At 44.9% G+C, this 27,045-nt stretch overlaps 1 protein-coding gene across 1 annotated transcript in view; it reads right to left on the reverse strand.

Annotated features, from left to right (window-relative positions):
- Positions 1 to 3,430: 3,430 nt before the first annotated feature.
- LOC144727988 (polypeptide N-acetylgalactosaminyltransferase 1-like) overlaps positions 3,431 to 27,045 on the reverse strand; it is a 108,251-nt gene continuing 84,636 nt past the window's right edge. The window contains exons 8-12 of the mRNA XM_078607165.1: positions 26,578 to 26,758; positions 19,817 to 19,956; positions 10,053 to 10,151; positions 8,564 to 8,698; positions 3,431 to 4,868 (exon numbers count right to left, since the gene is read on the reverse strand). Of these exons, the coding sequence (XP_078463291.1) occupies positions 4,722 to 4,868; positions 8,564 to 8,698; positions 10,053 to 10,151; positions 19,817 to 19,956; positions 26,578 to 26,758 (702 nt within the window). The 3' untranslated portion in view covers positions 3,431 to 4,721. The remainder of the gene's footprint in view (positions 4,869 to 8,563; positions 8,699 to 10,052; positions 10,152 to 19,816; positions 19,957 to 26,577; positions 26,759 to 27,045) is intronic.

Genomic DNA, 27,045 nt, shown 5'->3' on the forward strand with positions numbered 1-27,045 from the left:
CACAAACTGATTTCATCACAAGCATCTCCCCGGTGGACGCACTCTTGGACGCGTTCCATTCCTTGGCTGCAACTCCGTTATTATCCTTGACCATCATCCATAACGCCTTTTCTTAATAATTTTAATGAAGTCATACTATGATTTATTATTTGTACCCTTAGCAACCACTGTGCGGTGATGTCAACACTTACGAATACACATTGGAGATCTCATGTTTAATTGTGCTCTATACAGATATATTCTACAACGTTTATCCGGAATACTATTCATCGTATTGTTTATTCGCACAAAAAAAATAAGCGAAAGACACAGTCCAAATAAAAAAAGGTAAAAAACGTGTGCAGGTGAGGTTCGAACCTCAAGAGGGCTTATATGAAGACCACAGCAAAAAAAATAACAATGTACATACAAAACGGACTGATCAATTAATTAAACAAAGCATACTAATTACAATTAAACATGTTAAACTCAGTGTTAAAAAAAACATGTTTGCTTTTGTGAGTGCATGTGTGCGTATATGAATGATCAGATTCTATGAATTAATGAATGGAAATGACAGTGCAAGTGAGCTGCTCATTGAACTGCATGGATTGTATTGTTATCATTATGATCCCTTTGTATACACGAGTCTTCTCTGGGTACTTCACGTTTCTTTCACGTGCATAGCACACATTAAAGAACTGGTAATTTCCCGTAGTCAATTTCCTTTTATTGCTGCAATGACACAGTCATCAGCTCATGAAAACCAATGACAAAACATGCAACAGCTGCAATGAAATTGCACAGAGGAATTGAACAAAATACGGATTTCTTTTGCATAGTTATTCACGGAGATATTTCAAGGTCGGTTCCCCGCCACCCCACTAATGGATTTGAGAAATAAATGCATCAATTGAAATGTGTGTGTCTGTACAAGGGTTAAGCAATATAATGTGTTGTCCTGGTAAATGTTGGTGGTGGAAAGGTGTCTCTTCTCGTGAGAAGAGAAACATGGAATACAATGTCCAGATAAATTTATATGCAACGCTTACTTCATTCAAACATACCCTTAGGTTGTTTAACATTTATTCGTAAGCTAACTCGTATATGCAATTTACATTTGTTGGCTATAAGAAGTACTTTGAGGCGTTGTGTGAATTGTGCTATAGTAAACCGAGTTTATTATTATAACGGACTATTCCAATATGTAATTCCTATTGCTGTATTGTGTGCCCCAAGCTGATAATTAAGTTACTTTAAAAGTGTGGCTGGTTAGTGTCATTCTAAATTATATAATGATTTCCATTTTTAATATTGTTTGGCAGAATATATATATAGTTTTAACAATGTATCCATTGAACATCATGACACTGCCAGGGCTACCGTGTTAAATCATTCCAAATTATGAGCAAACTCATGGCTAACTGATGCTCATCAAGTCTGCGGTGACGCAGGTGCACTCATGCGAAAGGGCGCGTGACTTACAACTGCAACCCTAAAAGGGTTTCGAGTGCTACCGAGAAATATTCGCGCGTGAGATGCTGAGAACGGCATCAGAGAGCACCTTTGGGCCAAAGAGACATGCACTGCGTAGGCAGAAGTCCAGTTCCCTATGCCTGGGCGTGAGAGGAATGGTGTTGTGTTGGGAAGAGCCGCAGCTTGTCCGACACAAATCAACGCCGTGCAGCTTCCGTCACCAACAAAGTCAATGAGCAAATCGATGAGCAAACCACTCTACAAATGTCATCTCAATAGCTCACGACATCTAACGAGCTAAATCAATGGAAGCACGTCTTTCTATAATCAATAAAAATCGTGCTGAAAGAAACTCTTCAGCCTTTACAGAGACACTTGGAAGTGAATTCTGATATCACCCCCATCACTGGCGCCAACATTGTGCATTGGCTTCATTGCATTGATCGGTAAGGTGTTGTTTCATTAATTTTTGCGATGTTACAAGGGTGTAACCGAATGTTAAGTTGCACAACTGATTGAGATGCGGAGTTCTCTCATTAAACAATATAGATTAGATACACTTTGACCTCATGAGTCATGGTTTTTGTGTCCATATATTATGTAACACGACTCTGGGCCTGCCTGGTTCACGTGGCAAAATCAAACATTTTCGGAAGGCGAGCAGGTATTTGATCAATTATCTTGAGATAACCTTTATACAATCAATCAAAATTTATCAAGATTTAGACTACAACGGGTGGCGGTCAAATTGACGGCTTCCGCTTGGGATTTGTATAAGTTGCTGTGGCGGATTTGTGAGCCCCCATTTGACCCTTCGGGTCACTGCAGCTTAAAGCTGCCTACACTCAAAAGTGCCATTTTTAATTGCAGTCACTTCCACGAGATGTGTGTGGGCATTGATGGTGGATCCATCATTTATGGTATTGCAGAAGAACAATGTGGTACAGTAATTTGCATGTCACCTTGCTTTTTTCGTAGGTGGCGTCACAATTTCACCAGAACCAGGAGATTGTTCATTTATTTTGTTCAACCTTTTTAGGTCAGATAAGCAACGTAGGTTGCACAAGCTCAGAATCAAACTTTATTTCAACTGCCAAGGTCCCTTGAGCTGTACAGCTCTTTTAGAAGGATGACCAGCCCAGGACAAGGTGGATGTGGTAAAAGCTCTGTCATTCTATCGAGATCGGACGGTAGAGTTTCACAAATCTGAACTTGCTTTTTGTTCATGTATGGGGACCAGAGGAGGGAGAGGCTGTGTCCAAGGAGCGCAGTGATGCTCGGTGCAGCCTCTACATTGTGGTGGGCGTGCAGGCTATCGGAGCTACTGCTGAGGAACCGTGAGCCCGTTCAGCGAGAGCCGAGGTGCTTGTCACGTAGATTTGTAGAGTGGCGTCCTCAGAGGGGTCTTCCTCGTTTGCTCCTCATCGATTGGAATCCCCTGTGCTTTTTGGCCGATTCAAAATTTATAATGGTTCTTTCAATAGTTTTGGAACCATAATTTAAGCTGCTCCTCCAGTGGTGTAGGCTCTGATGTTGTTTATCTTCATTGAGGGAGCATGTCAATGGCCACTGGTTTATGACGGCTGTTTATTGGGCAGCCGTTAATTTTCTGCATCACCCCTCCGCCACCCCTATCAGGGGCCTGAGCGTGTTTAGAATCAGAACCTAGATTGTTATTGTGGTTGAATATTTGTGTGTTATGTTTGTTGCAGGTGCGTTATTGTTGTCGTAGCTTGGATTTTCGACTGTTACCGATAGAGGTAAACAGAATGTAACAGGGCTGGAATAAATTTTCATTGTTCATGATTTTGTGTGATATTATGGCAAAGTAGGTACACGAGATGAGAGGGTCATTGTTCTTCCTTGAGGGGGGAGCATGTCAACAGCTGCCCGACGTGACATTACAGCTCTGGAATAGCTACAAGTTAAAAAATAATTACAAGATAGTGCAATCTCCAAAAACAGGACATGGAGATTTGGACTTTGATTTAGTTTATAAATACCTCCACTTTAATTTCAGTCACAAAATATACAGACATCATTATACGAGCAGTCTCGTCGCAAGTAAATCATTATCATCACCTTTAGAATCTCCCCATACAAGACAAAGTCTGACCACTGGGACAAAAAGGAACAAATAAACCCCCCCCCCCATACAACAGCAGCGTACACAGCAGCTACAACAGGTCCCCATGAAAAGCAAGCTGTAAGTCTGATCCCCCCAACACCAGTTTGCCATTGTGTTCATCTGCTTGTTCATGCAGAGGTTCACTGTTTGTGCTATATAACACAACCAAGTTGTGCGCATTAATATGATTGTTAACAAATGAAACACATTGCCTTTTTGTTGTTGTTGCTGGATAAATAAAAAAATCTTTGAAAAGATATTTAATCTCGAAGCATAAATTAATAAGCTCATCAGATTCGCTAAGATATTTGATTTATGAGTATTTTTTTATTATAACCAAGTCACTGTCTTTATGAACGTTGCCTTTGAAGCACTTAAAATACATTGAAATCTATGTTTTAATACACACAAGCAATTTAATAATCTTGATTTTTGTTTAAATTACACATTCAAATAATATTTTGAAAACAACACAATTCATGTAAGGCCATACAGTGTTTACCGACATTAAAATACCCAGAAAAAAAAGTTTTCATAATCTCAAACTAATTTATACTTTACATACTTTATATACAAATGCAGGAAAATGTTAAAAACAAGAAATGCATACGTTGTTCATAAGTCCAATGTTTGATTTTGTTTTTACATCACACTGCAGTAAGGAGCATTATAAAATAAGAGTGGTCAGTTGTTGCAACACCTTCTTCACAGCTTAGAGTGGCAAATCTATAGAAAATTAACTATGGATAAATTCATTTTAACTTTGCACACTTTGATTCCATTACCCATCCGTAAACACACATTTCACAATCAGATAGAGGGTAATGTGTATAGAAAATCCCGAAACTGCATTTGTATCAAAAGCCTTATAATTCTATAATTTGTCAGCAATATTAGCCACTAACAGAAACCCGCAATTGTGTCAAAAATGTGGACGAGGCCACAAGGCATGACGTGCCACACAATTTCGCCGTCGTTACTTATCGCCACATTCAGTCCCAAGCATTGGTTTGGTTTCTGTTTCACGTGTGTTTTTTTACGTAAATATTCCGCTCCACCTTAAAAAGCAAAGGAGGGGTGTGTGATGGGTTATGCACGCGTAATGAAGAGCAACAAAAGCGATGTCGAATGACCCGCTTCAAGATATCGCTGCCACCGTCATGTTGCGCAGGATCCACTGCTGGGAGCGGCCGCCGTCGCACTCTCGCATGGTGGGCACCTGGCGGTCCTGCTCCGTGGCCTTGTCCAGACACTGGTTACTGTTTGTGTGACGCATGATCAGTTTCTGCATTTATAAAAAAAGAAAGAGAAGTGCGCACACAGTTAGCAAGGTCTAGATGTTGCCAAAGAGAGACACAGAAGAGACACATACACGTAATTACCGAGAGAGAGAGAGACGAGCCTGATAAAAACTCTTTAATTATTAAAGGGTGTTGGTGACATTGGCTCAGTAGTATGATGTATCTGCCACTTATTGCAGAGATTCTCGGTTAAAGCCTATTGCCCACCCTGGTTTATATTTGCAGACGTATTAACCATAAAAAGTGCCGTCTGCTTCAGTGGACAATAAAGATTCCATGACGTTATTCCAAGAAGAGTAGACCATGTGTGTCGGCGTCATGGTCCGAATTTGAAAAAACATACAAATGATTTAATTGGGGAGCAGAGAGCAATCGTTGCTCCCGACTGCAAAAGCTTGGCAGGACCTTCCTGACAAAGAGTCTTGAGACTCAGGCTTTTTCTGGGTAAACAAAAGTAATAAGGTTGTTTAAATAAATACAGGCATACTGGAAGCGAATACAAACATTTTAAAAAGTAAAATTTTGCATGATAATATGTATATAACAATACATAGTCAACTTCAAAGCAATAAATATGCTACTCTATGTTGGACACAATTCCTTCGAAGGACTCTACTGCCAGTCTACCACACTTTTGCACTACGTTCATATAAAGACGAACTAGAAAAGCCATTCGCGATATCACACGGTCACAACACTCACTGAAGCTTGAGAAACAATATCACGCAGGATATTGCAAAATCATTTACATTTGCTGCTACGGTCTACGGGAGAAGCCACATGCATTCGTAATCGGCCATCTACCGTTTGTAGAAAGTCGGCAATGCAATTCTGTTACACGCACAGATGGGTACCCTCTCCCACTAGAGCACATATTCATCGGGGCTGTCGAAGACGTTGCGTAGGACCTCGGTGAGCGTCAAGTTGCGGAGCAGCCACCTCTGCGAGTGGCTCTCCGGGTCACAGCGCTGCATGATAGGGGCCGTGTCCCCTCTGCCCTCTGGCTTACTCAGTGACAGGCACTGCTTCGTGCCCGAGTGTCTAAACGTATGCTTCTGCGCCAAATGGTAGCCGCATGAAAAACAAAAGTGCAAGTGCAACTAAAAACCACTTCAAATAATGAACATTTATGCTACACATTTATTTCGATGTTAATGGTCACGTTAAGAAACAGCGACGTGGAAAACAGAAATGCATCACGTTTTAAATGAATAATTATTCGTAATAAGCCTTGATGAAAAGATTTGTGCAAACCACACCCCCCCCACCCAAACTGAACACTAACAGAAGATAAATTAAATCGTGTTACCAGGCTTTTAACAAGTGGTAAGGGGGACACGGAGGAACAAATTCATACTTTAATTTAATTGTGGAAGAATGCTGGCGAACATTACCATATTTTTTACGGTGCGAGTGTGGAGAAAATGTGCACATGTTTTTTCGGCTCAATTTGATTCCAGTTCACAATGGTGCAGTGAAGAGGCTTAACATGGTGTACCAGCGAGCACGATGCACTGGGGAATGAGCCACGGAGTGAGGAGAAGAGGACGGTGGTGTGAACACGCGTTAGAACGCGACACAATGAGACTCGTGTGCAAATGCCTGATTACACACACACACACACACAACCTGCACGGGTATGCACACGCGCACTGGTACACACGAATGCATGGACACACGTGCACATTTTTCAGGGTGTGAGTATGCAGATATTTTCCCATATTGCATTTTGTATGTAAATATACAAACACATACCAGTGTCAATGAAATTTGCGAGAAATGCTGTGCCAAACATAATTTTCCTTGCTTCAACGTATTTGGTAGCATTTCCAAAACAGCTGTTTGTGCAGGAAATCTGGGACCTTGTGACAAATGCTCAGGTGAGATGCACTCTCAGTTACCCCTTCCATTTCTAGGCCCTTGAATAAATAAAAAAAAGAGTGCTGTCAAGTGCTCATTGACAGTGAAGCAGAGGAAACATTTATGAGACAAATGGGAGTAGGTTAAAGAGCTGTTAGAGAAAAGAAAGTTCATGAATATATTCGAGTTACACAAAGGCAACACTAACCAGATGCCCAGTATCCAAATGTTCTAAATAATATGTAAATGGTGAGATTCATCTTTTGAATTCTAGATGAATGATGTGCTTTAATTACACAGAAGCATCACAAAGGGACAAGGAAGTGCCTCTTAAAAGGTGTACGCATGCCTGGCTTTGTCAGGCTTGGCTTAAATGTGTTTACTAGCACATCTGATCCGACCATTTTAGCAGAATAAACTCATCTCTCCTGGAAACGGTGCAATTGTTTCACAGGGGATGACTGAGGAAGCAATCTGCCAACAGGGTTCATTAACCTGCATGGCTTCATAGGCTTCTTAGAATCATCCATTCATGGGATCGCATATATGCATTTACTCATACATATATGGACCATGCGGACATAGAGTATAACTGCCTACATATAGAATTTAAAAAATATGTTTTTGCGAATCTTTCCCTGTCTTATCATCGGATTATCATAATTTCAAATGTGGCCCATCTGAAGCCTTACCTTGAAGTCATAGTCCCATTTGCCTGCATTCTGACACAGTAAAGATGGACACAACAAGTAGACGTAATGCTGAGAGCTCAGCAGGAAAGGAGAGTCAAGGCGGGGAATGAGAGTCAAGGCGGGGAATGAGAGCATGCGATGGAGCGAGAAGAGAACAGCTGGAAGCTCTGACAAAGTGGATGCATGAAATGAGAAAAGGGATTAGTTTGCTCTGAATAAAAACGTGAAACCCATGTATTAATAAATGGTTTGAAGAGCCAGGGTGATTTCTGGATACTCGTGTAAAATATACTGGGCTATGTATATTTTAGCAGAATGTGTTTGCTCTGTCCCAGAGATAAACTCTTTGTCTCAAAGCCAACCCAGAGGTATAATAAATTACACTGCACTGCAAAATGATATTAAAACCTATTCCTTATTAACACAATGGAATAGTGGTGCACACCGGTGCTAAAATGTATCACATTGCCTGTTCTGCCACAGTCGCACGGATTAGACACACTGCACGATCATCCAACTGATTCCAGCATAAAAAAGGGAATCCTGCAGTGCCAAAAGGCATCGTAAAGCAGCGTGTTGTAAGCATGTCACTGTCAATCACTGAGCTCAGAAGGCGTTATATCAATATACTTGGAGCATCCACGCTTTACTACTTCACTCACTCGTGGGAGAAAACTGACAAAGTCACAGCAAGAATCCAGGAAAGCGTTTTATGCAAATAACCTTTTGATGCAAGGCACAATGGGAATCCAATTAAAACACAGCTGGTAAAAGCAATGCCATGAAACTGTTTTTTTATTGAGTAATTGAATTTCATATTTATCCTTAATTTCAAAGGCTTATTCTTTCTTTCACGTAAAGCGTAGCAGTAATTGCAGGTAGAGTTTTGCATTATAACAATGCTCTTTGTCTAGCTGACAAATGGTAAAATAATTATGCACCCGAGCCAATGCCAAATGCACTGTGGGCCCGCATGTTATACTTGCAAGGGACAAATTCACAGCCACTTCGAACGTCAGCCGATAAAACCCTCAGGTATTTGTGTTTCTCTGGACTGGGCTGTGATGTTCTGTGAAGAACACGCAAAGTGATACTTGGTGTCCAACAATGCAGACGCTTTTTTTTACCTGCTGGTCGTAGTCCCACAGCTGGTTGCCCTTCATGTGGTGGCACTTCAGCATAAGCACAGGGCCGTTCATGCGAGACACGTCCAGACAAAGGTCGTCCGTCCGGAGCTCCTTGTCCGCAGTGTACGAAAATACCTGGGAAATGGAAACAGCTCCAATAGGCATCATCGTTTTTTTAAATCAATAAATTGTACAGTGATGGCAGTGTGATGAAATAAATACGTGGGTTTTTTAGTATTTAGTTTAGGGTGCCTTGTGGCGTCATGCAACCACGGAATATTATTAGCATTTTGTGAAGGCGAGCAATACGGCAGAGGTTTCAAATTACAAAATGTATAATGCATGAGACAATTAGCAATGATATACAGCAGCGACATGGTTCATAATTCAGTGATCTACACCATTTGTAATTAGGAGGAACCCATTCATATATATTATAGCATGTGCAACCAGGCATCAAAGGTCGTTAAAAACACAAAAATGCTAAATATATAATTCGTGTGGTTTGATACGTGAACATCTGAACCATCCCCTGAGAACCAGTAGAGGGCATATTTCATGAATCCAGCACAAGAAACATATCATTGAAGCCTGCAACAGCAAAAAACTACATCTACTTTTGCAAGCCACATCATAAAATTCACCCTTCATGCATTTATTTTCATCATTACCCATTACACTGGTTGGTGAACACAATTAAGTCACATTAAATGTGATATATAAGCCCAGGTGCTCATCAGAATCTGCCCTGCAGGTAATTTACTTCGAGAGATTTGTTTTAAGTCTTGGAGAGGGGGGGGGTCGGGTATTTCTTGAAAAAAAAAGAGAATGAGAGTACAATAAAGATTTTAATAAAAATGGGGGAGCCAGCAGGAGACGTGTTTATAGACATATGTTTTGATTAATATTGTCTTAGTCAAGACGGCAACTGAAAGTAGGGGTCGGTGGCAGTTTGAAAAGGCATAAAAAATTATAACAAATTACTGACAACTTGTGCGTGTGCTCAGTGTTCTGTTACATTAATGTATTTGACAGGTTCCAGCATATGAGTTTGTAAGTGCTAAGGCGAGGTCTTCACCTTAGCACTTATACAACTTATAACAGTGAATCACATAATAAAAAACAGTAATCCTATATCGTGAGTAAAAGTGTCATTTATTACTACAGCATGGCTTTTCCTGTAGCACTTGGCCTGCCAGCCAGGTGGATCAGTGGTTACAAGCAGTGGTTCACAATCAAAAGCTTGCAAGATGAAATCCCAGCTGGGGGGGGGGGGGTTAAATTGGCCCATCATCCCTCTGGGATTGATAAAATACGTACCACTTTGTGGGGAGGTCAATAGTGGTTGAACCTACGAATACTCACCCTCACCACAGGAATGTGGAATTCCATCAGTGGCTCAGGGCTGTAAATGGGTAATGAGCAAATGAGCACCACCTCAATGCCAATTTAAGTAGGAAATCACATTGATTTCTTCTGTACAACTTACCTGGTTTCCACCCATGCTGTGGCAGTTGAAGATCCCAATCTTTTCATTCTCTTTCCGACCCATGTTGTCCAGGCACTGGTTTGTCTCCACATTTCTCACCTGCAGTCACACAGTATGCATTGATCTCCGCCAGAATATTTACATGAACATCATTTGCATGCACATGCTAATCTAACGTTTCTACATTCAAAATGAAATGGAACCCCGTTTGCAAAATACAGTTCTTAATGTACACATATATGTCTCTGAAAAAAAAATCTGCCTTTTCGCCATAAACAAACATCCCAAATATTTAATTGATATGCTTGAAAGTTTAACTTTGGCGCAAAAAAGAGTTGTGAGAATTAACGTCAACAAAAAAAACATTTTTTTCTGGCCTGGACTTTTGCAGCTGTTTTAGACTAATTTCAGGGTGCTGATTCCAAATCTGATCTCAGATTTGCTCTATCACATAATTTTTATGCTATCCGCATACCCCATTTTCATTGATTTTACCCGAAATTAACTCTATCACTTATGATTGCAAGTTGTTGCGAGTCAGTGACTGCTTTAGTGTTAAAATATGATGCTGTATTTTTAGGATAGTGTGTTTATAATATAATTTTATGTAGATATCCACATTTATTTAATATTTTTCTTCTTCAGTTTTTATTGAAAATGCAATATTTGATGTCTCAAAAACCTGATGTGATAGACAAAAACTGATGCCAGATTTGGAATCAGCACCCCAAAATTACCTTAAAACCGTTGGAATACCTTATGCCAGAAAAAGTGTGTTGACCAGTGTAATCAGTGCTGAGATTCCAGCACAATTGAAGCATGCATTCAACATTACAATGTACAATGCACAGGACAATATACACCAACATTTGCTAAAATCCCAACAGTGTGATGAGAATATCAACCCTAAAAATGTTTACAGACCTGCATAACACACATTTTTTTTAAACACATTTCTCTTCATATAACTAAGTATTGAGAACCACTAAAGTCTGATGTTCAATGCACAACCTACTCAAACAATTCGGTGACTCAAAAAGTGTTTTAGGTTTATGTATTAAATCATGTTTGGTTTTCCGAGCGACTGCAAGCAAACGAAAATTGAGTTGCAAGCTTGGAATCTCTTGGACATTAACCTCTGCCTCATAATAAATGGCTGATAATATATTGCACGCAAGACTAATAATTCAGGCTGCAGTTCTGGCCAGAAAATGTAATGTTGCAGATTTCCTGTTCCAACAGTTACATGCTCAATTAAGAATGCACGCCAGGCACGGTTTGTACAATCTCGCAATCAAATCACTAAAAACGCAATCTCTGCCAGCCCAAACCAAGCCTCCTAATACCTGCAAAGTGGCACATCGCAATGCTTGAAATTAACATTTACATCCACTTCTGCGCGCCACGAAAACCCAAGCTCTGAGAGAGCAATGATAGCAGATTGGCTCGACGCGTCCCCTGCCAGCAGCACTGCCATGTGGCGGCGAGGAGTGACTCGTAATGAGATTGTATCAAAGGGCTCCGGTTCCACACGGTGACAACGGTAAGAGGTCTGTTCAGCATACGGTACACCTAAAACTAAAACGGCAGGAAAAAAAGGTACATGCCGTATGAACTGACCACGTTTTACATGTGCACCATAGTCTTATGGTTATGACAACATGCATTTCATACTGAACAAAACCATTTTGTTAAATGTAAATTTTCGTACCAAGGTTTAATTAAATTATGGGGCACATAAAATACTTAACCTCATAAAAATGCTCTTGCCACGTAACTGGAACCAGACTGCAATGTGCCGTAAATGTGACAGTTTTCATTCCTTTGCAGAAATGAGATCCCTTTAAAAAAAAGTTGGATTTTCTATTTAGATTGTTTAAATAACATGCTGCTTAAAACAGTCCTATTTGTCTGTCCACCTTCATATTTGGCCGTGGAGGCAATTAATTTGCAATTACAACATAAATAACAGTTGTGTGGAATTTTCACAATTGGTTGAGTAGATGAATTTATATTCAAGCACTGGCCACGTATATGATAATTTTATTCTGGAGAAACACTTCTATTTATAATACTTATACTAAAATGAATGATACTCTGACAAGAAAAATCTACTGTCGTGGCTACATCCTAGGGTATTGAGTGTGTTCAAAGGAAGAGTGCATGCAAACTTTTAAACATGTGAAGTGACATTGAATGAGTCATTGTAGCGCGTGGCGCTGGGAGAATGGTAAACAATGGAATTAGGGGTAGCAGCCCGTTCTACCAGTTGGACCAGTGGGCCAAGCCCAGAGCCTTCTGGGGGATCAAGAAGGGTGCCTGGCCGAGGGCGGAGCCTGGCCACGCTAGGGAGAATAAAAGGCGAGGTCAGACTCCCAGTCGGGGCCGGCTGCCATCAGGAATGGAACTTGTCATGCTGCTGTCGTCGTGGTCTTCGCCTCTTTAAGCTGTGCGTCATCCCGACCCGGTATGGAGTTATCCCCTATGACTGTGAGATCCGGAATAAACAAGATGGATAACGCCTCCTACTAGTGTCTCTGAATTAGTACACTACATTTGGTGTCAGAAGCGTTAACGAAAATTTTTTTTTGTTAGGGTTGATAGGAATTTTCTTTTTTCCTTTGGAAATGCTTGTGGGGGGAATAGACTATGTCGAAATCCGCGAAGAGGAGGGCCCACATCAGCATATCCTCCTGGGCAGCCCCGGCAGCCGGGACCCCAATGGGGGGTCTCGGAGAGGCGGTCTCAGTGGGGCAACAGGCGAAGGACGACGATCCCACGCCGCCGCCGGCTGGAGAAGGGCTGCGGGCCACTCAGCGCGTGCATCGTGGAGTTGCTCTCTGTGGTGACGGAGCTGGTGGAACAGCTGGGTAAGCAAGAGCCGGTGGAGGGGGCTGTGACTCAGTGGTAGCGAACAGGCGACTCCGCCATCACTGCCGACCAAGGGCGGGAATTGAGTCCCGCCGAATGTAACTTGCCGCCGACAGCTCATCCGGGGGCGCCTTCCCTTGTGCAGTGGCTGCCGTTTATGAAGCAATTTTTGGCTGCGGGGGGTAATTGGGTGGCCTTCTGGCGGCGTTTTGTTCGGAGGAAGACGACCTATCCTTGATTCAGGCAGCCCGATGCATCCAGGCCCATTGTAACCTGCGACGGTGTGCCGGGGTGGCGGCCTGGGCTGTATTCCCGGGAGAAGGGGGCATCCAGGAGCACCGAGAGTCTTCTCGGGTCTGCACATCGGGGAGTTGGAGCCCGCACGGGAGAGTCGGCGTGGGACGACGATGAGACCAGCGGGGAGGGGACCTTCCCTCCGCCATGGCAGGGACCCTTTACCTGTTTCAGATGTGGCCTACCGGGGCACATCTCCAGGGGCTGCCATGCTGATTTGGGGCAGTTTTTCCCGGCTTCGCCGTCCTCCACCCTGCCAGTCTCCGCTCCTCTGGACCCAAAGGCAGGTCGCGATACATCACTCACCCGGCCGATACAGTCGCCTCATGCATCTCCATTGCAGTCGGTGTCGATTGCACATGCCATTGCCCCCCATAGGGATACGGGGTGCGAAGATGGTGCTTCGGTGTGCGATTGTTGGCCATGGGGGTCCGGGCAATGGACTGCATTGGCACACCGTGTTATGGCAGCGGGAGCAGGATCATCCACAGTCAGAGGATTTGTGCAGGGTGCTGAGGTACGGGTGCTCATAGATACGGGAGCATCCGCCACCATTGTTTTGGAGTTTGTTTACAGGACTTTGCCGTCGACGGTGGGTTGCCTTGGTCCTGTGAGTAGTGTTGCCGCTAATGGCAGGAGCTTAGGTATTATGGGCCAAATTGCGGCGTCGATACGGATGGAAGATATTGAATGCACAGACCCGGTGTTAGTTTCAAGTTCATTGGCGGTGCCGTGTTTATTGGGGACCGATTTTTTTAAGAGAATGCCCCTCTAGATTTTGATTGACCTGGGTTGTGTTGAGTTACCGTTGGGGCTTCGGTTGAACTTTTTGGAGTCCCCTACTGGGTTGCGTATGGCTAACGCTGTGGTTCGGGCCCTGGTGCGTGAAACTGTTTGGGTTCCCCCGGGTGCACAGATGCTCGTACCCTTGAGGCTGCGGAAGCGGCTCGGCCAGAAAATCACTGGGGGTGGGGTTTCTTTTAACCCCTTCTAATAGAGCGGTTCATGGTCTCACTTTGATAGGGGCCCAGACGATAGTGAGAGGGGATCAGGGGCCCTTCCTGCAAGTATTAAATGCTGGGCTGGGTACCGCAGTCATACAGGTGGGTATGGTGTTGGCCCATCCAACGGCGGCGTGTTGTTGAGAAACGAATAGTGTAACCACTCGGGTCGTGGCCGTGGTTGAACGGAAAGCGGTGTCGGATGATTCATGGATGCATCCGCTTTGTGCGGGTAATCCGGATTTGTCGTGGGAGCAGAGGGGCGAGTTGTGGGCATTGCTTCAGGAATTCTCCGATGTATTTAGTCAGGGTAAATTCGATGTAGGCCACACGTCCCTGATGCGTCACCATATTGATACGGGTGGCGACGTTCCCATTCATCAGAACTCATTTCGGTCCGAAGGAAAAGGACTACGTTCGTCAGGCGGTCGACGAGATGTTCGGTTGGGAAATGGACCGGTACAGCCTGGATCTCTGTGGTATTCAGGAGGTCTGGTAGACCGGCTCTGGCTCCTGCCACCATGAGAGGAGGACAGTCCTCTACTCAGGGCAGGAGACTGCCAAACAACAGGAAGTGGCTCTGAACAAAAGAATGAAGGGGGCGTGGGAGCGTGGCGGTGAGGTGTGGGAAGCTGTAAGCCCCAGGCTACTTTGGGCTCGCCTTCCCATCAACCAGAGGCGAGGAATGGTGGTCGTGGTTACTTATTTCCCCACCGAAGACGAACATCCGTGGAGGGATGCAGGCAAGACCATTAAGTCAGATGCCTTCTATGATCTCCTGTCGGGATAGAGTCATCCTGTTGGGTGACTTCAATGCCCGAGTTGGTCATGATGCTGGCACCTGGTCTGGAGTGATTGGAAGGCATGGGCCAGATCAGCTCAATAACAACGGCAGGAGGCTGCTAGATTTTTGTACAGCCCATGGGCTTCTAATTACCAACACTCTGTTCCGGCATCGGCGTATCCACACAACATCATGAATGCATCATGGATGCATAATGTTGTGTGGACATCTGCTGGACTACGTAGTGACGGAACAGCGGATGCGGGCCCATGTCCACGAGCTACCGTGGAGCTGATATGCCCACTGACCATCGACTTGTCATCTGTAAGATGCGCCTGCCATGCTTCCGCTCCGGTCGTGGGTGTACACCCAGGACCCCATTCAAACCATAGTGGCATGGTCTCAGCTAGCTGATGAAAGGTGCAAGCGAGAATTTAATCATCGCTTGCGGCCGGGGTTGGCATCGTCCCCCACTCCTCCTGATGTCGAGGGGAAATGGGCGAGATTTAGGACTGTTGCTCATGCAGCTGCAATGGCTGCTTTGGGTACGCGGCCAGACCTCCCCAGAGACCTTGGCTGACAGAGGTGGTGTTCAGGCTGGCTGAGAAAAAGCGACAGGCCCACTCTAATCGGCTACAGCATCCCACATTGGAGAATGAGGAGGCTTACCGCAGCCTTTGCACTGGAGGTTCGGAGAACCGTGAGGCGCTGCAATGATGGGTGGTGGTCGCGGGTTGCGGAGGAGATGGAGTCTGCCTCAATGGCTGCAATCACAAGTCGCTCTTTAACTCCATCAAAAAAGTAACCTGCAGCACCATACCTATTACCATAATTAGGGGAAATAATAGTGATCCAATCTCCGACACCCAGGAACAGGTTTACAGATTTGCTGAGCATTTCTGTGAGGTCCTGGGGAAGGGGAAATCTCTCAGCCTGGAAAACGTGGGACAAATTGGGGATGACCCTGCTGAGGCTGCAGTGCCTCAAATATTGGAAGAAGTCACTCCCTGTGAGTGGCTGGCTGAGGTGCCATCTATTGAGGAAGTACTGAAGGCAATCCGGAGTCTGAGACCAGGAAAGACACCGGGCAGAGATGATCTCCCAAGCGAAATGCTGAGGGAGGGTGACGTTTGTGCACAGACTGCCCTACATGACATCATAACAGTCTGGACCACTGGACAGGTTCCGTAGGATTGGAAGGATGCCCTGGTGGTCCCCTGTAACAACTAGAGGGGCATCACACTCCTCAGTGTGCCGGGAAAGGTCCTGGCAAGAATTATTCAACATCGCTTTGCTAGGTTCGCTGAGGAGAGGGTTGCGGAGCCCCAATGCGGTTTTAGGAAATGGTGGTCCTGCACAGATGCCATATTTTCTGTTCGCCTATTACAGCAGAGGTGGAGACAATTCCAAGAAGACCTACATCTCTGCTTTATTGACCTGGTCAAGGCCTATGATACCATCAGTAGGTCTTGGCTCTAGGTTGTTCTTTGTGCTTTCGGAGTCCCTGACCCTCTGCTAATGATCATTAAGGACCTTCATGATAGTGAGCGGGCCCAGGTAAAACTATGTGGCCGGGAGTCGGAGCCTTACCATCAGCCCCACCAAAACTAAGCACCTGCCTGGCTATTTTGTACCATCGGACACTCCACCCCTACAACTCCCAATTGGTGATGGGGCAGTTGTGGAGAGAGTGGAGTTTCCCATACCTGGGCTGTGTGCTTATGACCGGCTCCGGTTTAACAGCAGAGGTCTCACTCCAAATCAGTCGAGTGGCATTATCTTTTCATCGGTTGTGCAACACTGTGTGGAAGCTACCTAGTCTGTCGCTCCGCACGAAGCTTCAGGTCTTCTCGGCCACAGTCCTTCCCTCCCTTCTCTACGCTTGCGAAACGTGGACCCCCCTAATGGAACATCTTCGCCGGTTAGAAACATTTAGGCTGGCCTGCCTACAATACATCCTGGGTTTAACCAGGCTGGATTGTGGGAGGAGCTCACAAATCCTTAAAAGATCTGGACAAAGTCCCATCGGTGAGCTCCTCCAGCAGGCAAGGCTGCGTTGGATGGGTCATGTTGCCCGCATGCCCACCCACCGCATGCCTGAACAGCTTTTGTTTGGCCGGATCGAGGGGACTAGATGGGCGTGGAACGGGCTAGGGAAGAGATGGAGTGATGTGGTACAGGAGGATGTGGAGCTGAGTGGACTTACCGATGACTGGTACCAGCAGTGTCAAGATCGGCCTCTGTGGAGGAGGCTCGTGAAGGACGCTACTGGGCAGTTGGAGGCAGTCGCCCTCCAACAACAACGGAGGGCGGAGGTGCAACGCTCACAACGAGCGGAGCGCCGGGTGACTAAAGCACAGCAAGTAGGCACAGTAGGGGACACAGGTGGTGCATCAGCCACTCATTTCAGTCCGTCAACCTGTGGCACCTGGGTCTGCCCCGTGACCTCGTGCCAGCGGGCGTTCGACACTTCACGTGGCCTCAACGTGCGCATAGCCTGGCACAAGCGTCGTGATAATGTCACCGCCACTTAGTGGTGAATGGCGATTGTTGTTCCTCCATCTGCAGGATCCCAGGGCCTGACGCCCATGGAACCGCCGGCGGCACCACCCACAGGCGGATCGGGGTGGTCGGGACGACCGCCACCCGCTTCTTCTTTTTCTCCATCTTCATCCCAGGAGGGACCGTGCCCGTTGGGCCATCCTCGGGTTACCCCCGGGGTCCTCGGAGGACCCGTGGCTGGGCCCATACGAGGGGCTGGCAACAAGGGCCCGTTCCAAGACGGTTCGGTTCAGATGGCCACTCCTACATGTCTTTGGGTTGCTGTTACTTTGGGGGCTGGATTGTTGCCATGCATTGTGAATGTTGCGTGGATATTGTTGTATTTGTCATCCCGCGACGTGACGTATAAAGGTCAGCCGTGACAGCTGTTTTTTTTCATGGGGGGGGGGGGGGTGATGTAGTGACATTGAATGAGTCACTGTAGCGCGTGGTGCTGGGAGATTAGTAGACAATGGAATTAGGGGTAGCAGCCCGTTCTACCAGTTGGACCCGTGGGCCAAGCCCGGAGCCATCTGGGGGATCCAGAAGGGTGCGTGGCCGAGGGCGGAGCCTGGTCACGCTGGGGAGAATAAAAGGTGAGCTCCGACTCCCAGTCGGGGCCGGCTGCTATCGGGAATGGAACTCGTCATGCTGCTACCGTCGTGGTCTTCGCCTCTTCAAGCTGTGGGTCTGGAAGCATGTTGGCTGTCCCGACCTGGTATGGAGTTATCCCCTATGGCTGTGAGAACTGGAATAAATAAGAGGGATAACGCTTCCTACTAGTGTCTCTGAAATAGTACACGAGATATGCAATCACCCTCACTTTGTCCTTGCCACTCTACTGCTCACAAATAACATGCTTCACTCGGAGTTTATTATACCTGAAATACTAAGCTATTTTTGTCTCGTAACCACTCTCCCCCCTGCAATTTTGATACTGCCAAAAAAAAAAACTTCATGCAATTCTTACATACTTCTTGATATTTGGATCGGAGCCTTTAATAGTAAAACTCTACGAAAATAATGCATAAAATGACCATGCTAGCACTCAGAATAAATTTTGCATAACTCGCTAAATTATCATGACGAGAATAGATATATATGTTTATCAAAAAGCACATATAAAAGGATAAAAACAAGAACACAAACCCACATGCACAACAAGGCTTGAGCAATCTGAAGGTTTGAGCTTGGGGGACTAAACTCATAAAATAATTTTAATAGAAGTCATTAATAATAAGCTCTTGTGCAACCCTTTCAAATGTAACTTAATATTGCAACCATCTGCACAGCAAAGCAACAAAGTGGTTATTACAAACTGTACGATAATAAGGATGAAGATGAAAAAATCAACCCATGCTTTTGTCACTGTTTTAAAATAATAAATTTAGTAATGCTACAAAGAGACCAAAAGTGAAAATCTCCCTAATAATAAAGCAAACGCTGCCTCCAATGAGAGCTTCAGTTAAATAACAGCCATTACTAGTAAAGTGGTGCTCCCATCCACTGCAATAACGGATTTGTTAAAAAGAAATCATCGTCGATGAATTGTAACTATTGTTGATATTTGCTGTGCTGAAGTTCAACTTACTTTATTCAAAACCAAACTCTGTTAATGACTTATTTTACACATAAGATAACAATGTAAGATTCACTTTATTACATGTATGCACGACACTATTTTAAGGAAAAACATGCACACTCATCGTGCTTTAATAAAGGGAAACTCTTGCACCGGTTTTCCTGGTGTACGCACGGAGAACACTGGGCCACCAAACATTGCAGACGTGTGCTGCAAAAGGGGTAAAACACATACCAGCTCTCTTCCCAGAGGGACAGCTGTAAAGCCCAGACCTAGGATATCTGGCTATATTGAAAGGCTCATTTACTAACACCTCCAGGGAGATATAATGGTGGTGTAATCAACTGGTAACATCTCAGGACAGATTTACTCTTGTCCTTGGAGCAATCTCAATGGCCGTATTGTCTGCCAAGAAGAATAGGGGGGGGGGAAGTGCTTCAATTGCTCATGTGGTCCTGGGGGATGTTAACGTATTTTTTAATTGCAAGGGAAAATGCAGCTTGCCACTATACCAACTTAACAGCAAAAATAAAAGTATCTTCTGCGAATTTGAAAAGTATAAAAATGGGATTGACAGATGAGCCTCGCCTTGAGAATAGAATTTTCGGAGTGCAATCTTCTCTCAGGATTGGAACGTGCTTTTACTTTAAGAGGTGGTTGAGGAAAGGGAGCACGCGCTTGGTTTACCCACCTCGCCCAGTGAGTAGTAATGCCTGGGAATCTGGGAGTTGGGGTATACATTCTCCAGGAACCAGGAGAATGGCTTGCACTTCAGGCGATCGCGTAGGGCCTTCCTCTGCGAGACGTCGCCATACTCCACTTTGGTCACACCTATACAGAGCCATTACACCACATGCAGCAACATCACAATGTTACATTTTCAGCTTCAAATTAGCTAAACACCCTTAACTAAAATAACCAGGTAAGAACCTCTTGAGGTAAAATATCCTCTTTATGAAAGGGAGATATTGAGGACCATTGCAAAGAAGAACAATTATTTCTTTTCTTAACGGATAATTCAAAAATATTGGCTGGCTCACAATATTCTGCTCTTGCAAATGATGTCCCGGAGTGTTTAATGTCCACTTAAAGTAGATGACATGGCTTGTTAGACCGCCATAAAAATGAGCGCGTGACTGCAGGAAACCAACCATCCACTCGATGCAAACTGGCTCCATGGAGTGTGCAGACCGCTGGGCTTTCTAATTTACCTAAGGCTTAATTGGTCATGGCTGGATACAAAGAAGCAAGGTCCTGCCCTCTACAGTTCCAGCACACTGGGGGAGTCACTGGAAGCATCGGCTCCAGTTTATACGTCTGCCTAGGCATTTAACATTGTCTCCAATTCAAATTCGGACCCGAGAAAGTGCCATGAACACTTAAACCGTAAATATCAGAACAACCTAAATTATTCAGTGACCTGTCTGTCAAAATTAATATATTTCTTCTTCTTCCTAGCGTTGTTCCCGCTGTGGCGCAGGGTCCGCTTTTCGGCATTGTCTTCTCCATTTGGCTCGGTCCAGGGCATCTTCAGGGGATGCGTTGACCGTCTTCATGTCTTCCTTTATTCGGTCCATCCATCGCTTCTTCGGACGCCCGCGTGGACGGCGGCCCTCTGGCTCAATACGCAAGGCAGTCTTGGCCACTGATGACTCTTCACTTCGCATCACGTGGCCGTACCACCGAAGCCTTGCCTCAAGCATCTTGTCCACAATGGGGGCCACACCAAGTCGCTTCCGAACGTCTTCGTTCCTGACACGATCCCATCGAGTGAGCCCGAGGCTCCATCTGAGCATCTTCATCTCCATGGTGTGGAGAGCTTGTTCGTGTACAGTTGTGGCTGGCCAGCACTCGGATCCATAGAGTGCCACCGGTCGGACGATGGTCTTGTATATTTTTCCCTTCAGCCTATCCGGAATTTTCCGATCACAGAGGACTCCGGTGACTTGCCTCCATTTCATCCACGCCGCATTGACTCGTGACCTCACATCAGTCGTGATGCTACCATCTGAGCTGATGGTGGAGCCCAGGTACTTAAAGTCCGTCACTTTCTTCAGATCTTCTCCGTCAACACTGATGGTGCCGTCGGTTTGGGGGCCACACTCCATATACTCCGTCTTTTTGATGTTGAACCTCATCCCGTTTTCGTCCAAACGTTCCTTCCACAGGCGCGTTTGTCTTTCCACTTCTCCTCTCTCTTCATCTGAGAGGAGGACGTCATCCGCGTAGAGAATTGACCATGGAAGGGGCGTGTGCAGGTCGGCAGTGATCGTGTCCATGCACAGGATAAACAGGAGTGGTGACAGGGCCGATCCTTGGTGCACTCCAACGCTGATGGGAAATGGCGGTGATATGCCCACTGCACACCTGACTGCACTGGTGACGTTCTTGTATATGAGTTGCACCCAATGCACGTAGGTTTCAGGGACTCCATGGGATCGAAGCGAGTGCCAGATGAGGTCGTGGGGGACCCTGTCAAATGCCTTTTCAAGGTCGAGGAACGACACGTGCACAGCTTGGTTCTTCTCTCTGTGCCTCTCCAGCAGGAGCCTCGCCGTCAAAATTAATATATAAAAAGGGCATAACAATGCAAAATTGGTCTTCAGGCTCTTATGTACAAGCCAGTTTTCAGAGGCGGCTGTCAACTCCATCCTGTGTCTGCACTCAGAAATCTAACACAATACATTGCACCCCTTAGGGCATTATTATATTACACAACTGCCCTATCTCATAATTCCCGAGCCGCCATTTTTACTGTGAAATCACCATCCTGGTCAACCTCACCAGGGTATGTCGACTCATTCACCAAAATAATGCAACACCAAATCAAGGCCCACAAAACCAACACGAGGTCTATAACAAGAAAGCAGTAAACAGCGTCCTTCTTGCCATCCCCTTATACAATGTATTGCTCAGCAGTTGAGAGAGTGGAGTGTAGACAGCTGCCTAAAAAAATAGGCTTAATATCACTAAAGCCCAGTGTTTCATACGGTGGCCATTGAAATGCCAATCCTCATAAATAGATAAGCTAGTAACAAAGCCCACGTAAGGTGATGGAAAAATCAATAAAATGGAGAAGGCAGCTAACAGTGGCATTGCCGTTGGGAGAAGAGCTAAAGCGGCCATCGGACATACCAGCGTGTCCAACCTATAACGCCTTGTAAAAGTGTGTGGTGACCACTATTGATGCTGCTGCCCTAAACATTTCCGGCAGGGACACCCCAGCCATGCTTGCCCTTGAGGAATGTGGTTGCATTTGCAAAACTGCCCCTAACCCATAGACCTATATGCTTCCTGGATCGACTTACAGTCTTGGGGCCAAATAATGCATTGAAAGCCTGATCTCCTCATCTTCTTTTTCAAGTCATGAGGGACAAAGAACTGATTCAATTCATACCAAGCCTCCCGTCCTCAAATGATCTCAGCGATGCATCCTCTCCGCCATCTGAAGGTCCTGGAACGTTCTCTTTGTGGCCACACTTGTGGAATTACTTGACATCGATTTCTGCGGTACCTCCTGGGATAACTACCTGGCATGTGCCATGTACACACCTTCTCACATTGACAACGCCACTGCTGAATGATTGCCTCACTTTTCTGTCCAAGGACTTATCCATTGTGTGCTGTAGAAGCAAGCAAAAATCACCGTGCAACCGAAGGCTTGTGTGGTAGCTGGCGTCTCCCATTCATGTTTAATAGGATCCACCATATGCTGGTCAAAGAATAATTATGTAGACCCTGAGGCCCCTTCTCATTTAAACACCAATGTCTTTGTATTTTCTTTATTATGATATTTTAAATTACGGGGTGCTTAAATGCCTCAGCTTCTCCAATCGCCTGACATTTCATCTCAACCATTCGAAGGAGCAACAGGAGCAGCTGTCCTAGTGTGGCACATGGTTGACTCTGCGCTAGGTTGCAAGTGGGCATTAGTCTGCCTGTATTGAGCCATGATTGCTGTGTAGTTCTAATTGAGTAATTTGCAGGATTCTTTTCAAATATGAAGTGGGATGCTGGCATACAACGGGCCAACCCTTAATGTATCTCTGATTTTCAACGATAAAATTGAAAAAAAATCCTCCTCCTCTCTTGGGGAATGGCCTTTATCTGTTGATAAAGAGGGACACGATGCAGAAGATGACTGGGATAAGGAAGATGGAGATCCTTTCCTCTTCGCCTATTTGCCTTAAAGTCACGTGAAGAGGAGGCTGCCTTCCCGTGGCTTCTCTTCCTGGAAAGATCTCCAGCAACATTCCTGCTCCTAAATTCCTTAAGAATAAAATCAAGTGAACACTCTTCATGATTGATATCTCGACCTGAAAACTGTTTTTGTATCCTTTAAAACTTCCAATTCAGTTTTCTTACTCTCTCTCTCTCTCTCTCGGGCCTCCACTTCATTCACCGCCACTTCTTCATATTCCGAGGTATATGCCTCCCAACAATGAGGTTCTACCATCACTGAAGGAACCCAGGTGACTCATACCCTCTCACTCCTGGTTTTTGCTCTCTGCAAGGTACTCTTCCACAACAGCATCCTGTCCTCTAACATGGCCGGCATGGAACCCGTGGGAGTAAGCGGTCCTTGCCCGGTGAAGGAACCCGCTGAGCTGCTCCGAGATCTCTGTCAGCTCACTGGCACCGCACCGTGGCTCCACTCGGGTTCATACCCAACCCGAAAATTTCCAGGGCCCTGCCGGTCTGGGGCCACGTCTTTTTGTGGGCCCGAAAGGCGATAGTGCTACAGGCACTATTCCCACGTGTCCAGGGTGACACTGCTGCTGTTGCCATCTATGCTCTGGGCCTCCACCTTTTCCGCACCAAACTTTTTAGGCGTCACACTCGGTCGTTACCATCTCGCGGTGCCAGCGCGATACACGGTGCGTACTCGTCCATCCCGTGGCTGGTCTCGAGACACTTGACAGCACAGGGAGTGGGGTCACTCACTTTGAGAGAAACCACACTCCCCACACCTTCCCACACACGCAGCCACACTTCGCAGGGACAGCGTAGGTCATGAGTAGCAATGACGGCCAGCGGGATACGCTTGTCCACACAAAAGTGACCTTGCCACGACAGCCGCTGCAACTCTCTTGGAGTGCAAAACTTTGCCCTAATTCCAACAAACGGGGCAAAAGACCCAAAAATGTTCCTCATTCTGGAGCCCAGAAAAAGACATCTGGGCACAGGACCGAAAATATAACACACTGACAAAATGGCAACTCTGAATTAACATGGTCGGGTGGGTGTGTAACAGAATGACACCACGAGGGAGCCTTGCATGTGGTTTGTGTCGTGGGTGTGGGCACCGGATGGAGTTCATACATCTGCTGTATGAGGAGCGTGTCACAATGGCACCCATATAAAAACCCTTCATTTAAGGAACTAATGTTTATTTGTGTCTAATGCATGAGATGAATGACTTTATATGCACAGTTTGAAAATTTTAGTTTTTTTTAAGTCAGTACCAGTGTTCAGTGAATATTTACATTTTTAGGATACATTTGTTTCTTAGTAGAAACTTAAAATAGCATATATATTAGACGTAATACAAATGAAAAAACAGTAGTTGATACCTCTGATATAAAGAACATCACGAATACAACTAACACATTTTAAAATTATATACTCGTATAACTTTCAAGTATAAAAGTAAATGAAGAAGACATGGGCACACATTATTCACCATTCACAATGCTGAAAGCCACCGATGCCTTAAGTGTGATATACAGCAGTGGAGCCTGCCGCGAATGAGTTTTATATTATTTAATAGGTTTTTGTTGCTGCGCACCCAGGGGATTTCAGGTACAAAAAAACCCGTAAAGTTTAAAGGACAAGTTTCCTAAACAAATTTCACACAACACACAACAAAGATTCATTTGTAAACACATTAGGCACGGATGCTCTTTAAAGAGCCCAGACATAAAAAAAAGGAAATGAGTATGAGAAGTATATCCCAAGAATTCCATTAGGATTTACTCTTCTGCAAAACAATTTTTGAGGTCAACATTTCTCATGGATAGCTCTTGCCAATAATATCAAGCCACTAGGTAATATTTATTTAATAGGCCAGAACCTGCCGATGACATGAAACCGTCAAAACCAATCCAGGGTTTGCGTTGTTTAACAAAAGCTATTGGAATACATTGATCCAGAAGTTCAATTGGTAGATTAATTCATCACCATCGTCATCAATGATCGATCCACGGCTGGATGAAGGTCTCCGTAAGCCATCGCCATCCCTCACGGCCCTGCAACGCAACAATCCATCTCGCGCCTGCACACGAGACGATCTTCTCGATTCATCTCCACGGCGGGTGTATTATCCTGTGCGTTCCGTCCCTTGGTTGCCACTTCGTTTTTGTTCGTCTCAACCACTGGCCATAATTTCACTTGGTGACTTGTTCTGGCAAGTCTAATTATTAATGGTCAAAGTGATGGATCTAACTTTCTGATTGTTCTCCGATCCGTGTGTTCTTCGCTCTGTCTCTCAGTGTAATTTCCAACATGTGCTTAACGCATATTTGCACACTTTTCAACTTTAATTAAAAATATTTTTTGTCTAATGTTTCTTATCCATGTAACAGCAGGTAAGAGGCACTGATTAAATATATGCTTGTACTTACCATCAATCAGGTTCCAGAAAGACTACAGAATATCAAATATCATTTAACTATGAAGAAGGATTTGATTCAGTGGGCAATTATGCCATTATCCATGCTATCACAAACCCAGGCTTAAAGAAAATACACACAAATAATCAAAACCATATATAAAGATGGAACTGCGTCACTGAGGTTTCATAACGGAATAAAATATAAATATGAAAAGAAGTCAGAACATGCGATTTTATCTCACCAAGGCTTTCAACAGCAACACTAGAATACATTTTGCGGAAATTATTTTGGAGAAATAAAGCCATAAATATAAATAAATAAAGTATTACACACCTCAATTTTTGTTGACCTGGTCATTGCAACAACCAATGGAAGTTAATTACATAAAATTACTGAGGAACTTTAAAAATAATGCTGCCAAGTGGGGTTCAATGTAAATATGAGCAAAGAAAAAGCCAAGTGCAACAAAAGTTCACACAATGGGAAAAGATAAGGATGGCAACCAAATTAATAAGAGCCATTTTTGTCCGAATTCTGTAAAAAAACTCAATATTTCAAGACCTGCAATGCACATGAATACGAGACAATCCTTAAGAAATAACGTCATGAAGCAGTCCTTAAGGAGCTGCATTCAGCTCCGGAGCCACAGGTTGCCGACCCTAGGACAATCATTGAAGGTGGACCAGGAACAAATAGGTCAATGGATTAATGCAATTTAATTTTCAGAAAGGGAAATGCAATTCACATTAATTTCATTATTCACAATCCACCAGAACTCACGATAATTTTGCATCACATAAGCGGCTCACACGCCAAGCGCGTGAGATTCCTGACAAACCTGGCGAGATGATGTAAAAGAAATCTTTAAAGTTGTCCATCCACACTTCGGCGAGCCTGCGGTTGTTCTTGTTGATGACTTGTCCCGTGCCTCCGGGGAACGTGTACGGTGTCGCCTTGCGGAACACGTGGCCCACGTGGGAGCAGGTAACAATCTCCAGTGTCCCACCGCACTGCCAGATCTGCTCGTATGCACCGTTTAGCACATGGGGGGAAAAGGCACATTTAAAACCTATACTTAAAAAATGAAGATTGTTGTATCACAGGTGTGGAATATCAACTTCATCATAAATGTCACCATTGCATCTACAACTGCTCTCCTAGCGATTGAGAGCTTAGTTCGAGCAAGACGGCTGTCACTTTTTGGACACGTCGCCCCATCTTGATGCATAAACTCCAGCAAATTGTACACTTCAGTTGCCGGTTGACGTTCGAAGTGGACTGCGACCCTCAAAGGAATGGCGCCGCC

This window comes from Lampetra planeri, chromosome 2 (assembly GCF_965212315.1).
Source record: "Lampetra planeri chromosome 2, kcLamPlan1.2.h2, whole genome shotgun sequence".
Lineage (NCBI taxonomy): Eukaryota > Metazoa > Chordata > Hyperoartia > Petromyzontiformes > Petromyzontidae > Lampetra > Lampetra planeri.